The sequence below is a fragment of the Opisthorchis viverrini genome (assembly GCF_000715545.1).
Source record: "Opisthorchis viverrini unplaced genomic scaffold opera_v5_59, whole genome shotgun sequence".
Lineage (NCBI taxonomy): Eukaryota > Metazoa > Platyhelminthes > Trematoda > Opisthorchiida > Opisthorchiidae > Opisthorchis > Opisthorchis viverrini.
Genome location: NW_008751715.1, coordinates 1,877,112 through 1,893,178, shown reverse-complemented (window position 1 = coordinate 1,893,178; position 16,067 = coordinate 1,877,112). Strand labels below are relative to the sequence as shown.

General features: G+C 43.3%; 1 protein-coding gene across 1 annotated transcript in view; it reads left to right on the top strand.

Moving 5' to 3' along the window:
• Positions 1-16,067, top strand: part of T265_13359 (hypothetical protein) — a gene marked incomplete at both ends in the record, with an annotated part of 97,144 nt that overhangs the window by 73,010 nt on the left and 8,067 nt on the right. Inside the window, 2 exons of the mRNA XM_009168499.1 lie at positions 5,018-5,242; positions 7,191-7,730. Of these exons, the coding sequence (XP_009166763.1) occupies positions 5,018-5,242; positions 7,191-7,730 (765 nt within the window). The remainder of the gene's footprint in view (positions 1-5,017; positions 5,243-7,190; positions 7,731-16,067) is intronic.

Below are 16,067 nucleotides of genomic sequence, written 5' to 3'. Positions count from 1 at the left end.
ACATATACACACGCACCCGCATGAGCGATAGATGCTTGTTTTTGTATTGTTAACCAACCGACGACAAATAAACCGATGACAAATAAACGATGAACCGAATATTGGTCCCAAAGTGCTGAAGTCGCATTTTCAACGGCAAGCTTTATCTCTCGCCCATGTCGAATGTGATATAGTCTGGTGCGTGTGTGCAATCCTCCAGGCGACTTCAAGCTTTGTGGGAATGATAACGTCCGATTCCGAGGCAGATGGCTTCATGAATTTTTCATCTCTATATTTATTGAAGGCTGTGCCTGTGTGCATATGACTGACTCATCCTAATAAGATCGTTGTAGCCTCAGTGCACCAATGGCGATTCTCATTGTTTTCATAGTCTGTGGACAGTCTAAGTTGAAACTTTCAATAGAAGTTTGTTGTACACTTCTTTTGGACAAACCTAATTTTCATGCGATTTGTCATTCCGATTCGAACGTTACAATTCGTATTAGCTTGGGTCACTACCCTACCCCATTTGTGACTTGAAACCTTTCAGGCTCTGAAGATACGATGGGTAATGAGGAAAGCACATCCTAAATCAGGGAAGCCGGTTCACCTTGTGCACTCTACCCCAAATTTAGCTTTCACTATTGGGTTCTGTCGATCAAGGTTTCGAGCTTCAAAGGCATATCGAAACAATGCGGCCAGTAGTGGGAGTACTAGTGGTCAAGAATATTGTTATTTGAAAATTTGGACGCCAGAAGTAAAGTACCAGTGAATATAGCATACATATATAAAGCTGGGTAGATATGCTCTGATTTTCATCGTTTGTCACATCCTAACGCGGAGTCACTAAGGTATCGCTTTCAATAGACATCCCAGCAATGAGGTTTGTGAAGAGATAGCTACCATATGAATGAGACTAATTGCCCTAATTTGTCCAAAAAACCCTAAAGGTTTATCTTATCCGGATTCAAAGGCCTAATTTTGCGGGCTCTTCAAACCAAATTTACGAGAACGACGGAATGCTGTCGTTCTCATAGAGGGGTTGGCATGTTTACTTAAAATACTTTTCGGCTTGATCAAGAAATTCCTTCTCATTTTGAAGCAGCGTTCCCGAGAAGAAATTGATCACTCCCATGGAAAATGCCTATGGGAATTCGTGAAAAAAAAACATTTGAATCCAATGCAGTTGTGTTACGAAAGAGAAACGGAATGTTATATATTCAGAAGATTTAGGCCTCAGTATAATACATCTAGATGTGTGTGTGGGGGGGAGAGTCGATGGTATTCCGGTGAGCGCATGCATTGTGGTGAGACTACTTCGTTGGGTCCTCTTTTTACTGGAAAATCTCTTACCAGAAGTAACTCGATGTATATAATCTTCAGGATTCAGACCCCGCATTACCTGGCAACTGGCGTTTGTTCAAAAAGTTGGAAACTCAGTCGAGACACAACGAAGCCGCCGTTTACCAGCCCTTTTTACTCGTGATATACCCACTTGATTACTGGTGTTACATGAATCTTTGTGGCCTTAATTGATGCCTGTTTGGTTGAAAGTCTGCGTGCCTTTGATGCAAAACAAGCTATTTCACCTGCCCTTGCAAAGGGTCAACTGGGAACTAACGCCATTCGTCGTTGGGTATGCTGTCAGCTAATTAGTTTAGGGCGATGTTGTGTCTGGAGGTCGTTGTCCGGCGGTACGTCGCCCCGGGTAACCAGACAAACACACTTGGTTCGTCGATGGTGCTCGGTTTTGTGCGTTGATCGTTCTGTTTATCCGAAACCGTGGTAATCGCATTCGCACCAGTGTTTCGATGTAAAAATGATGGGCTCGGTGTTTACTTGACCTTGTCTTCGTGGTCATGAAACTTGACTGAAGGTGCTTTGTAGGACAATACTGATTCTGGGCGTTGTGGAAAAATTACATGCTCAGCTTGTTTTTTTCCACCTCAGATTAGGCACTGGTCAGTGGGAAACGACCATTTTTCACGTAGATGTTAGGTATTTTTCAACCAGAAATCTCATCGTATCAAAATCGCTCTAACATGTACATATGTGCTACACTTTGGACTTTGGTAGCGTCTCAGTTTGTGTTTTATCGGATTTCTTGTCAGCCGATAACTTTGTGCTCGAATCGGTAGAACTGAAAAACCCTAGGACAATATAAATGCTTAACCCTCTCTAGAGGACCCCTCTAACGGACCTACCAGAGCATATGGTACTCCTCTCATGACTGAAGATGGAAAGCTCCCCCATCCAAGTCATCCATAACAGTATTCCGTGGGGTGGTAAAATCATATTTCACGAGTTTGACGGAGTCATCAAGTAGACTGTCCACCTTATGGACTCACTGATTGATTACGGAGAACCACATATTTCTGTCATAGGTAGAATTATTCCAAACTCGTCAGTTTGGTCATGTAATACATGTAGGTAGCCGGAGAATAATCCAGGTCCACTTGGTCTTAGAAATGCTCTTTGTGGCAGGTCCCCCTCAAATTCGATTTACTATCACTTCATTTTCTTGTGAGTGGTTGGGGATGTTAGAGGTCACACGCAGACTTTGATGTTGTATGATTTTTTTCTCGGATGCCCAGCAACTTCTCAACATATCTACTCGGTATTAAGTGTGCATATACTGGCCTACATTAACTGTGAAAACAATTCCTGTCTGCACCAACGCGATGCAAGGCCCAGAATGTTGGATGGTGATCACCTGTTCCTACAAGCGTGTCCTCTGCTGAACAGTGAGACTAGATTAAACGTGTTTCAACATGAACCTGTCACATCGGGTAGTCGAAATCACTGACGCGTGACACTTGCGCGACCATAGGGTGAATACAAACCGCTTGTGACTGCGACGCACCTGTCACAGATAGGGTTGACAGCGTTTGGTATACCAGCATCAGATGCCTGGATTAACCCTGACGTCCACCTGTAGCTGTCGTTTTCCATGGACATGTCGCCTGCGTGCATGCTCATCGCGCAGAACTCCGTCTACCGTACAAACTCCATTAGGACAAGACTGCTGAATGTCTGCTCATAAGTAGCCTTTTTCTGTGGTAAAGCTCCGGTTGCCTCAAGTTGTATCTTGTCGTTTGCCGTTTGTAGGCACTCCGGCAAATGAATGCACGCTCACATCACTCTTGGTCGAACAGTCGCCAACCTATCCCGGCGCGATAATTCTGGTGAATCCACACGAAACAGGACTGGAGTTTCACTGCTATTAGAGCATGTTATCCTTGGGCTTTGAAATTCACACATCTGACATCCGGGGCTAGCGTGTCACCACTACTCCGCGACGCGTGTTCTATATTTCAAGTCCATGTTCAAGTTTCGGTGGTAGGAGTTGTAGTCTAGCGCACCGAACAACCCCATAAATTAGTGTTTTATGTTAAAATGGCACCAGGATTTTGGATTCGGAATAAAGATCGAACCTCCATGATACTCATTATTAACTTCTGTGATCCACAATGGAATTGATCCCGTTTCTTCTGCATCCTTTGTTCTTTGTCGGAGGGTCTGCCCTCTCGTTTGAATTCTTCTCCGTAGTCACATTCTACAGAAGACAGAATTGTGGACCCAAATGACGTTGCATTTGACTCGTATTCAATTGATTGTAGGAATGCTTGAAAGACTGCCCACGGCAACCGAAACGTCGGACTACACCTTATTCCATCATGCTGTGTTTGGACTTTAATAAATTACATAGGATTACACTATAAGCAGATCCCTTGAGAGTAGTGCAGGCGTGTGAACTGGATTTGTTTTCAATATTCCTTCCACTCCACATCGTCCTCTGGAAAAAGTAAAAATACTCTTCCATTTGCGACCCTATCTGCTCTGGGTTTGTTTTCCAATCAAGCCACGAATCTTTCAAACTCGAAGATTTGTGATTTCAAAGTGTAAATGAAGGGTGAAGATGAAATGATGAGGCATGTTTGATTTAGATCCAAGGATTTCCGAACAACAACTGCTCNCCGAACACTGGTTTCATGCATTCAGATAACTTAATTTAGCGTTGAGCACACATTTGGATTACTTTCGGGACCTCATTGATTCTTCCGGACTCTGGTTTTCATATCAAGATATTCCAGGATTGTGCACAAACACCACAGTTCTCGAGTGTTGGTCTTTCACGTTTCTAAGCCGCTTACGGTTAACATTGGCAACGGCATCCTTGCAGTTAGTGGCGCAACTGTGTATACCACTAATGCAATTAGTACATTGTTCATTGGCCGGGCTCCGCCCCCTTATCTGACCGAACATGAGTCAGTATAGAAATAATGGAACCGCTTTACAATGTTCGTTTACTGTTGGTTACTGTTCAGAGAGCGTTGAGGAAAGTTGGGAATGTCCACTTTTCGAAAACTCTGTGCAGTTGAGATGTTTACTTTCGTGTCTAGTAGCCTGTAACTGCTTGGTTCATGTCTGCTGATAGATAACCTCTCAGCGAGGGATATTCCTCCTTCCAGTGGCAGCCGGATTTTTGAATTTCGCACATATAATTTCCATGCTGGGAAACTATACCCTACTGGCATCCTGTTGTTAGAGCGAAGTTCAAGCACTGGTTTGTAATTGTTGTCCAGACGGCCATATTTTCGATGCGCTTTGTTCTCCGTAGATGTCTTCTGTATACTGAGCAATTGGGTTCATTTCGTTTAATGAACAAAACGATGACACCTGTAAATTCCCTAGAAATGATTTTTGGTCTAGCTAGCAGTCGATTTGGTCAGGTGACTTTAGTAGATTCTTCGTCCCGAGTGAACGCCGAACCCCGAAATGAAACCGTGGGAATCGAACTTTGACGGTAGACTTATCATCCTTTCTGAAAACTTCAGTCTTTCCGGGTGGACAAGCCTTGTGACAGCTTTTCTATTGCATTTTTTTACTTGCATAAGGTTGTCCTTATTTTTTCCTTCCAACTGTTCACTTGAAAATCACTCCATGCCTCACTAATGTACAACTTAATACTGCTTCACATATGTGTTGTTTTTGGTGGCGTCAAAACACCACTCTTTTACAACACTTCCCCCTTCAGTCCCTGTATCCAGCTCGATGGTATCTGCAGTTGAAAAGTTATCAGATCCGGTGATGAAGCTTTCTGATGTGGATCTGAATCAACTGGACGAGGAGCACCTGCCTTGGTCAAACTTTGACTATTCCGTTGAAGAACGGAATGAACCGCAGAATGGTAGCACCGGTCGAGCGGCCTTGGATTCTCTGTTACCGCCAACAGGGTCTTTAGCTCCTCAAATTTCACTAGGTAAGAAGCTATTTTGTCGTTAAACTGGTGTATTTTCTCCCCGTTTCATCCCATCTAAGACAACAAATCCAGCTGTGCTCCATTTTTTGTGTGGACGCGCAGACCCATAAGTACGTGGAAATAGTGAATCATTTTAGTTAGTACAAACGATTGATGCCTGTCGGCCCAGTTTTAGAATGGAACACTAGTTGAACGATCTGTCTAAGAAAGGGTGTTTCCCTTTGTCTCTCCATATATGTATAGGCTGGAATCACAATGTAACCGATAGACTGTTGATTCATGATGACGTTTCGTTTCTTTCAGCTGCTCACTAGTGTTTTAGACTTCTCATCTTTTCTGAAATGGTACACCTGTATCTGGGTACGTAACATTCGAGTCGATAAGCTAATTACATTTCGACATCGTTTTGTTTGATTGGAAGCACAGTTTTTTATTTGCTCTCCTCACAGGCAATTCGGAAATATTCCCGTTTTTCCTTGTTACTTGTCCAAAATGTCGGTTATGCGCAGTTTCGATTTTACGATGATTGGGGTTTCCTTGTATTGCAATAATAAGTTGTAGATTACGCAACATATCTTAAAGAAAGCAGATTCACGAACCAAGCAAAGTGGTTTTCAAACTCGACAGTAAATTTCCCTACTGCATTTGTAAAATCAGTGTACCAAATAAACTCAATCGTCAGTTACGGGCATTTCCATCTGGGCTGTTGCACACGGTTGGCCAAAAGTCGCTGTCGAAACAGAGTTTCAGAAGAAAGCTTCATCTCGATATGATTTATCAATAAATATGCACGTACGTTTTCAAAAATCACGCTAAAAATTTCGGAGTAAATTAGAACCACGTACCGAGAGTGAGTAGTTCGTGATAGATTGTGGATTTAGACCAGTTAATTTGTGAAAAAAATATTCAACTGACAAGTTGGTTTTGAATTTAGAGGCAATTTGAGGTTTTGGATCATGAACCACATACCATATGGTGCGTTTAATTCATTTTTATTCTTATGGGGCATGTTTTAACGATTTCACGGGTGGCGTACCTTATCGTTCGTTTTAACAATCTCCCTTGCCAACTCATCATTCTGCGGATGAATAACAAATCACAGGTCATTCATGTCTTTCTCATAGTGACGGCAACAAAACAAAAACAGACAGTTCTCCTCATAACAGAATTTCTAGATAAAACTGATTTATTCATTACATGAATACATAAAACAGATACATGTAAGAAAAATTAAAAAACAGTGCATAGCATAGAGACTTGAGACATCTGTGAAAACTCGTTGGTTAGTTTGACACCAAATTTTGTCCTTTGGGTACTTAGTTCGGTAACCACGTGAGTGAACTACTCTGGGCGACAAGGTGGTTGTGTTTCCTCAGCCTGTCATTCCAGTTAGTGTAAACTTCCCACGACCCAACTTTACTTTCGCAAACTACTCATAGGTGTTTTCCCCCAAGAGACTGTGCTCTTCACCGACTAACCTCAATGCCTGAGCAGCATCCAACCATGATTTCATCGACGTGGTCGGAAACAACGTCAATACGTAAACGGCCACTATTTTCGTGCAGGAGGACAACTGTGGGCTCATTGCAGACCTCTGCTCCTATCTGCCTCCGCTTATAATGGGTTAATATGATGGCGGGACGTAAGCATGGGTTATCCTGCGTAGGGTACTAATATCTGACAAGCTAGATGTTCAAGATGCGCAAGTTTCTACCTGCCCAACTTGACCTTTTACTAATAGGTCGTCTGAATATAAGAGACTTTTTACCCGATAGACTTTCGTCAAGACTTGAGGTAAAATGGATTCGCCCTGAAGACTGTGTGCTCGATTTCCGTTTGCATTCTAAGTTTACCAAGTGTTTCTGCGTTGTGCAGCTTTCCACTCTGGATTTACTGTTTTCCAGCCCATTCTTATCAATGTTTACTTTTCACTTTTTGCGCCCTCTAGATCCACCACCGCTGGCGCAAACACAGCCAGTCAGACATCGAAATATTGTGGCTGATAATCCCGTGAATTCGGTTGCAAAAGGTCGCTCTTCGAACATCCCCTATATTATCGCTATATTATGCTGTTGTCTCGGTTCAGTCGCATTTGCCACTTTGTTCGGATTCATGCTCTACCGTCTTCGTAGGCATCGCCACCGACGTCTGAAAAAGTCCCATAAAAACCAGTTACAGTCTATCGACGGCACGAAGCATCAACTTCCGTTGCTCCTAGCAAGTTCACACCATACGCCAAACAACGTTTATCCGCCTGGAACAAGTACTTCTACACTGATTGCTGATCCTTCGCTCCAGTCCATGCTTGCTAGCCCCCTACAGTATAAGAATGCGCCCTCCGGAACAATGAAACCGGACAGTACCATGTTCGGAATCCCTTACAACACCACGGGACTCTTTCCTCCGGGCAGCGTAACTTTATCGCATCCGTTGCCAGATTCTATCGCCTCACAGCACTATGCGGCGTTCGCTCCGGGATTAGACCAAGGTGAATATGACTGTGTGAACGTTTAGCTTTTCCTGTGTTTTCCCGTACAGTATTCCTGGTCAAATTTCCATCAGCCGAAATGATTTTGTCCCTGAACTCAGGTACCGTCATGTGCAACATCAATTCTATTACCGGTTTTTAAAAGACTATAAGTAATCGGTAACTAGATGTGTTAAACTCCGTATGGGTCACCAGTTTTGTTTAATACGCGCTTTGTGGACGGATTCGATCGGTAATGCATCAAGGTTATTGGTGTCGTGTTCGTAGTCGTTATCACAAATCAGTGGTGAGTTTGGCTGATCTATACAACGGCTCCTGGAGGATCAGTTAAAGGGTACGCCACGAGTCGTCCTCATCCTTGACGTTGAAACATACCATTTGCATTCATAGGAACGCTGGCGTAAGCACTTGGTGCATTCAAACGAAATTCGCTGGATCAGAAATCTCCGTCATAAATTTGTCGCCCGATTCTTCTCGGTATGCTCCCGAGAAAACGGAAGGATTCCAGCAAATTAATCACAGAAACTCAAAACGGAATTTTCTGAGTGTCGTAGGTAACTGTGACAGACATCTAGAATATAGGGTTCCTCAATTTGTGATTGTGGATCGGGCGTGTTCGGCATGTCCGCAAGTTTCGATGTAAAGTTCCAGCTTCATCGTCCCCGAGTCTCCAAAATTATGCTCTGTGTGTTAATTACTTTCATAAGTATCAACCGACTGTGGTTGTGTTGAATTTAGAGATGTGGTCGTCCGACAGGCTAAGCAAATGTGGCAACTCACTACTCCACCAGCTTGCCGAACACCTGAGCGGGATAGGTCGGTCTCGATAACGCGCCTAAATGGAGTCTTCTTTTTATCTTTTAGTCGGAATAGATAGAGTGTAGTAGTAGAGTGTGATGTGCGCTAAACTCAGCAAGCCTTACCGCGTCAAGAGTAAATTAATGACAAACAATAGGCATCGGAATCCCATAGACTAAGGTCTAACCACCCCAAGCCAAAATGATAAGGACTCATGAAGTCGTCTTTCCCATCTTTTAAGCACTGTGTTGACAGAATAACCAGGGTATGCACAGTTCTTAAGTGGCCGCGCTCATTTTGAAGACTATTATTTGTGGCATCGATGATTAGTGACCGCTTTCAGTGTGAAATCGCCTGTCATAGGACTCTCGTTTCCCTCCTAAAGGATGGGCATAGGGTAAAATATGGAGGTTTTCTCTTCATTAGGAGAATGCTGCTTCTCTAGATGTATTTTGCATCGAAAGCGAAAGTTGATCTTCAAGTATGATCTGTGAGTACCAGGAGCGATATCATCCCTGTTAGATCAATGCAGCATGTAGGTGGCAAGTTGTGTTTTCAACGATCTTTACTACCCGTCAGAAGTAAACAAAAAATAGTTTCGTATGATTTTCGAAGTTTTACAGTTATGGCCTTCAAAACGGATTAGATACCAGTCGTTTGTTTTGACATCCAACCAGAATATCCGTTTGCTCTGATACAATCAACCGAATCTTTGAATAAAATGATGCCTAACTGTTCGCTCCAAAAAAGATTCATCCAGTTATTACCTCAATGAATCCAACGGGCTTGTTTTATTCTGAACAGGACTCATGCCTGTGTATGGAAGCGTAAAATTCAGTGTTCGGAATGATATTGGATTGCACTGTGGATTCATTGACGAGGAGCTCGAACATGTGTGGAGTGAGCTGGATTCGCATGCTCCCTCTTCATAGCCACATCGTTCGCAAACACATTCAAATAAGCGGATTCGCTTCATGCTCGACTTTGTTCGAAACGCAACTTGATTTGAAAATGATATCTCTAAACAGAAAATATTTTACGTTTCACACTCCATCCTTTCGTGACTGAAACTTACTTCCATGACTTAGTTACATTCTACTTAGAACAAGAGTGGTTGCTAAAATTGTATTTTGTGATTGGTTGTGATGCCCGATACATCGCAATTACTCTGAAACGTGTCCGAAATTATGGGTATATTTGAAAACGGTGTAAATGAGTGATACAATGGTGAAAGGACCACAGAGTCAAATTGATTATATTATGGCCGAACCACGTAGAACTAATAAAAACAGTCGCACTGACTGTTTGCTCATTGTAAACGCTGTGATAAACAATCCAAAGACACGACCACTTGCATACCATGTTCCCCAGGCTGGCGACTGAGCACGTCTCCAGGGCGTGATGATAACCACTCAACGGCGGAAGCTTCCTGTGCACGTGACCTGAGGTTTTGATACACACCGATTGGTGACGCCGCCTTGCCAACGTGTGTCGTGAGGTCAGGAACAGTTGTCCGCGACATAGATCGTGAATGATAAATTATGAGACACACATCAGCTGACAACGGGTGATGGTCATCTGTCCCAGTCATCGTGAGACAATAGTGATTAGAAGCTAATGATGCCACGACCAGACAACCGGCCTTAGCGATGATCCACTGAATAGTTGCTTTACGTCTTGCGCCACCAATATGGTGGCCGTCTTGACAGGTGAGACCAGCATGACTAGCCCTTATACAGACGACTGCGTTACTGGTGGGTTCCTTGAGTAATCAGTTAAACCTCTGTCAGTTATTAGGTTCGTGTGAGATGTCAGTAATCCATCTCTGATGCCAGGGGATGTAAACACAGGAATGCGCAACGCTTGATTTACCGAAAGGCAATGCTTACTGAATTCGGGCAGGATGCCTTCACTACGCATCTGGAGTATCGAGCTAAATACAGTTCTTCGGCGGGGGACAAACATCTGTAGTCCATTTTAGAAAGCAGTCCTCTGTTATCACATTAGGGTAGTCCCAAAGGGTGTGTCGCACAAAGATCGCCTCATGTTTCATTCAAGATGTTGAAATGTTTCGCTTTACCCAGCATTGCGTACACTGTTACCGGAAACTATCGGTCAGCCACTACCGGTTTCTTTCTTCTTGGAGCTTATCAGAGCTTCCCATTTGAGTTTCCTGCGTTGAGTTATACAATTAGTCACGGACTAAAATGCTGTTAGCAGTGACCCAACTGAATGGCTATTTCGTTCTATTCTCCATCCAACTGTACTGCTTATGTACAGTGGAATATTGCTGCTCAAATCAGTGTATCACTGATTCATTGACTCTTTAGTATTTAGCATTCCATGAGTATGTTTTCAACAAATTCAATAAATTTTGAATGGGGAATGCAACTTGTTGCTAATATTTTCGGAAACACGAGTAGTGTATGAGGTGCAAAAGTAGTAGTACAAATTCTTCTTGGTTTGATGATAGATTCAGCAGACTGATAATTGAAATTTATGATCTACAGGTCTGCGTTTGGTTATCAGCCGGTGTAGGATGTTTGGTAGGAAATGTGAAACGGTACAAGGAGATCAGTGAGTCATCAGTGTGTACTATTTGTGAGGCCGTCGTTGTTTTCAGCATTCAATGAATAAGAATGCTTCCTTTAAGGGGCTTTCCATGGTTTCTGTCAAACCAGAAATTTTCTTGACTTTTCTGCACAGTTTTTAGGTGGTTGGAGCCGTTCCCCATCTTTAAAACTTCACAACTGTGTTGTAGACGTTAGAAACTGTAGCTTTTCTGTAATTTGGAAATCGTTCTCTGGAACGTACAATAATTTGTTCACTCTCTCAAAAAATGTCCCTTTGAGCGTAACTCACGCTTTAACAAACAGCAGGTTTCGTTTTACAAGCCCAGTCAATATAGTTTATTGAGGCCTTTCACCGACACGGTGATCGGTGATCGGGCCATTTTATCACTCTCTCACGTACCGATTGTGTCGTATACTATCAGTTTTCCCGATATCTACATCAGTGGCCACTGTACCAGGGTATATCACTTTGGCGTAATACATTCATACGCAAACTAAGTAAGTTTTAATACAGACTCAACTGAATGCATTCGATTTTCATTGACGATGCCCTTCAGTTGGATATAGTGCACAAATGCTTTCTCATTTGTACTGTTTCGTCAAGAAACTATCAGTTTGGGTTCTTTATTCATGTTCCAACCTAGTTTTTTCTCACACAGTCATGGAAACCTACCCGCGTAGTCAACTAGTGGTTCACCGAAAATTCTGTTCTGCCCTTCATTACGCACTTTGTTTCATGTCAGTCATTCATACTTCTGATGATTACATGCTTTTAATTGAGTTGATGATCAGTATCGTTCTTTATGAGTTTTTCTCCGCCTTTGTGCTGCTACATTATATTCAGCATGTGTACGAGGAAATGATTCTCAGGCATAATGAACACATGCACTTAAAGACAGTCAAAAGTATTGAAAACGACCAGGACACCGCAAACACATCGTGGTGTGCTGTAGGGGGACACATGTGAATTTCTCTATGCTTGATAACTACTCAAAACATCTTTTTTACAGTAGGCTGATTGCAGAAGAGATCATCACGTTAGCTTTTTTCATGCTATCGTTGAATCCGACGGACTAATTTAGTAGGCTTACATGGTTCACCACCTATAGAGGTTCCCGTCAAGGTTTGATCTGTGCTCACGGCTATTCTAATGAGACGCCTCGTCCAGTTCTGTTCATCGTTATAGGTATACTTATATTCTTGGCCGACTTCTTTATTTATCCTTAGCGATCAAGCACGCCGCTTCTGTATTTGGGCGAGTAATGAGTGGTATCCTGGCCATTTGAATGGTCTTCTGTGTATTCCGTGTCCAGTTCGTGGGCTTCCGGACAGCCGAATTTAGGGAATGAATCATTACCGTATTAGATACTTTCATGGATCCATTATGAAGAATTACGATTTGATGCTTACTAGATCCTTGGCAATAGCTCAAAGGATTATTTCAGGACCATCTGTTTATTGTCAATGTGTGCCGCGGTGCTTACTCGATTGAGTTATTAAAACACCGTCTACTGAAGTCAAATATTGAGGTGAGGATGTATCACAAGGGCCCGTGTACTAATCTGTTATAGTAAGTTGCACACGGCCAATTTTCAGCGTGAGTAAGGCAGCGTTTGAGTGATGCATATCATCTCAGAATCAGGTCGTCTTGTCTCACTATAGCATGAACAAAAGATTCATTGTGTTTTCACTCGGGTGTCATACTAAAGTTGCCTCACTTTACAATTGAATGTTCATCTCCCAACACTTTTCCATTCTGTGCCCCAGTGTGATGAGAACCCGAAACCAGGCCTACTTAATGAGCCTCAATTAGTGTTAAGCCGGTAGTGAAATGTCCAGGGTTTTCCTCGACTTTATGGGTAGTCTGACATCATGAAATTTCACCTCCACTGTTGACCAAGAGTTATCATCGAATCAGCCGACCGGTGTTACGAAGAGCGCCATCGCTGTTGTGCTTCTCGCACCGAGTTCTTGAGCGGTATTCCTCAACATTTATTATCGGATAACTGGTAATCAGGCGTAGTATTTTCTTCCCGTGACTGTTTTCAGTTGATTGAATTTTCAGTGTGCCACCCTAAGTGCAGGTTGTTGGTACCCACCAACCTATATGTATTGACCACATCCCACAAATTTGTTTTGGCGAGATTAAACCATAGTGGTAACCGCTTTAGCCTGTGTTTGTTCGGCTCAGCAAACAAATATAGCTGTTTATAATTTGGGGCACGCCTTGTTTTCTGAAATTCTCAGGATAAACGAAATATAGTGTGTTCTTTTTTCATCCGCGCACTCATGAGATAGCGTTGTTTTGTCAGGAATTTAAGTGTGCATCCATTCAACCCCAGGACAGCGAAGCTCACATTATTTATCGGCAATTAAGGCGATGAACACGTTAATCATGCTGACTGGTGGACATTTACGGGACGCTCCTCAGGGGATTAGTGCTGGTGAAAGTAGAAGAACGCGCGCCATTCATTGTTGATTCCCTCATCCTTAGCGGTCTGGATGCGGATTGGCCACAAAAGAATGGCGGAGGACTCCTCAATGAACAGGGAACCCTGTGGGTCGTAATGGCATCTCCAGTTCTCGCTCCCTAGGGAGGATCGTGAGTCATTTACTGTTCAGTTAGTGTGGACGTCATGCCTGGGCTCGTAAATCCACAGTGATGCGCATCACTCAGCAAAAAACGCATTTTTGCTAGAAGGAGGGGGGTACATCCTGTGAAAGGAGTGTCGGCATCCTACCTGACCAGCCAACTAACGGATGAGCAGCTACTCGTGGATGAGTCAACTAATCAAACCAACCAACTGAAATAAACGATGAATTGTGATTCCCCCCTCCTCCTTATACCTGCACATAATTCTATGAAACCTAATCTGATTGGGCTAAAGCTTGCTGCCGTCTCTGCCAGCATTTTTTGCCTCACTAAATTCTAATTGTTTGTCCGGTGGATCGTTACTGAGACAACTACGCCTTGTTTGATTTATTTACATTTTCCGCCTCCGACTTTGATATATCTGTTTCGTTCTCATGCGCCTCGTACACAGGACATATAGATGTGCTGATGACCACCCGCATTGGTTTGCCGAAACCCCTTTTGATCTACACTGGGTGGGACTTGCGTGTTGTTAACTGTTGTTGACTCTGCGTGTCTGTTGAGCGTTCTTTTCATTAGGGTGTCTACCTCTGAGATTTTGGTTACCTTCAGAGCACATTGAAGTATATCATCACCCTTCAAAACAACAGTTTTGGTCTTGGGAGAAGTAGGTTACATTTCCACGAAATGTACTCATTTGCAAAGTCATTTCGTTTTACCGGGAAACTCAACCTGATCCCAGCTGAATATCTAGTTTGAGATATTCGTTACTTGAATGTGCATCACAGAGGTCGCCTCACTTTTCGCCTGCTACGAAATTAGAAATGGTGCAGAATATTTTCCTGGCAGAACACTCCACAATTTGGGTTTTGAGGTCGAAGTAAACTCGGAGACTGTGTCTTTCTAATGGTCCTTAATAAGATTGAAACCTAGAGTATCGAACAGTCTTCAGCAACATTATGAGTGGTGTTCCGCCAGAAAATGTGCCACGATACCTCGTACCAATAGAGAAATGAGGTGGCCTTTGTGTGACGCACTCTGCTGGAAGACACCATAAATGCAGTTTCTACTGGAGTCCCCTTGTCTTCCAGTGAGACGAAATTAGCTTGTAATTGAGTGTATTCGGTGAACTGTGTACAATTTAGGTTCAAATAGAACATATTTTTGACCGGAACTCAGGGACTCCGCCTGTCTGATGAACTCCAAGAAGGGTGGAACCTGTCATGGAGTGTCATACAATTTTCAGAGAACTTGTGACTAGGCTTCGGCTTATTTTCACCGGCACGTTACATTGACAGCATTCGCTCCTCTGTGGCATGCCTCCTTTGCGTTACTTCGGTCTCTTTTCTGGAGTCGTCCAATCGCGTTTTTCCATACACTGCGATTGTTTTCAGGGCTTTTGGTTTTGTTTTCCTTGGCACAAGCCAGCAGACTCAGACAATCCACTTCAGGTTATTGGTTTCCCCTCTCAGCGACGCCTGTCATGGAGTAAAGCCTGCTACAAAATGACTTAGTTCCAAAGCACAAGGTAGGCCAGTAGAGGGCATCAGCAATCTCAGCCGTTGTTTTCTGGTTGCGAATTCACTTAATTATCCACTGGTTAATACGACCATTTTCGCTAGGTTTCAATGTGGACGGTGAATTTTATGACATGCTGTGCGTTTTACTCAGAGGTTCAAACTGCAGTTAAGGTGATGGAGTTATATTAGTTATGTAATGTAGATACTTTGGATAGGCTCTTGAGACTATACCGTATAGGATGTGCCGTAGCCTGATATCGAAGTACTTAGTTTCTGGTCTTCGGACGCGGGCGTATTATAACGGCATTATAACCTCACAGGAGGAGCACAACGGTAGGCACAGACTGCCCTTGAGGATATCATAGCTTGCTTGTCAATTGATCGAAATATATTACGCGTAGGCTGTGAGCGAGATTTGCTCAAGGACCCATCTTCGGATTTAAATTCTCTGGTTTGACACGCAAACTGCAGAAGAATGAGCTTTTGTGCCCTCTGGGAGGTTGTGTAAGTTGAGCGTCCCCTGTCCAGATATTCTTATTTTCCCCACCTACGTATCAAATGAGCATCACCGCTCGTTCGAGTGTCAAAGCCAGTTATTCTGGTCGCCCCGTGCGCTTTGCTTCGCCTCTGCCGAATGCTTTGTGGTGACTCAACCGCATATGCTGTGCAAATCATAAATCGAACACGTGCACTCACACTTCCTGCCTCGGGCGCGTCATCGCGTACGCACAAAGCCAGGCGGACGACAAACAGATCGCACACGATTGTCAAGGGAGGGGTGCGGCTTTTGGCTGATGCGGTGAACGATCCATGTGTGCGCCTTCATAAATCACAAATGATGCTGAATAATCAC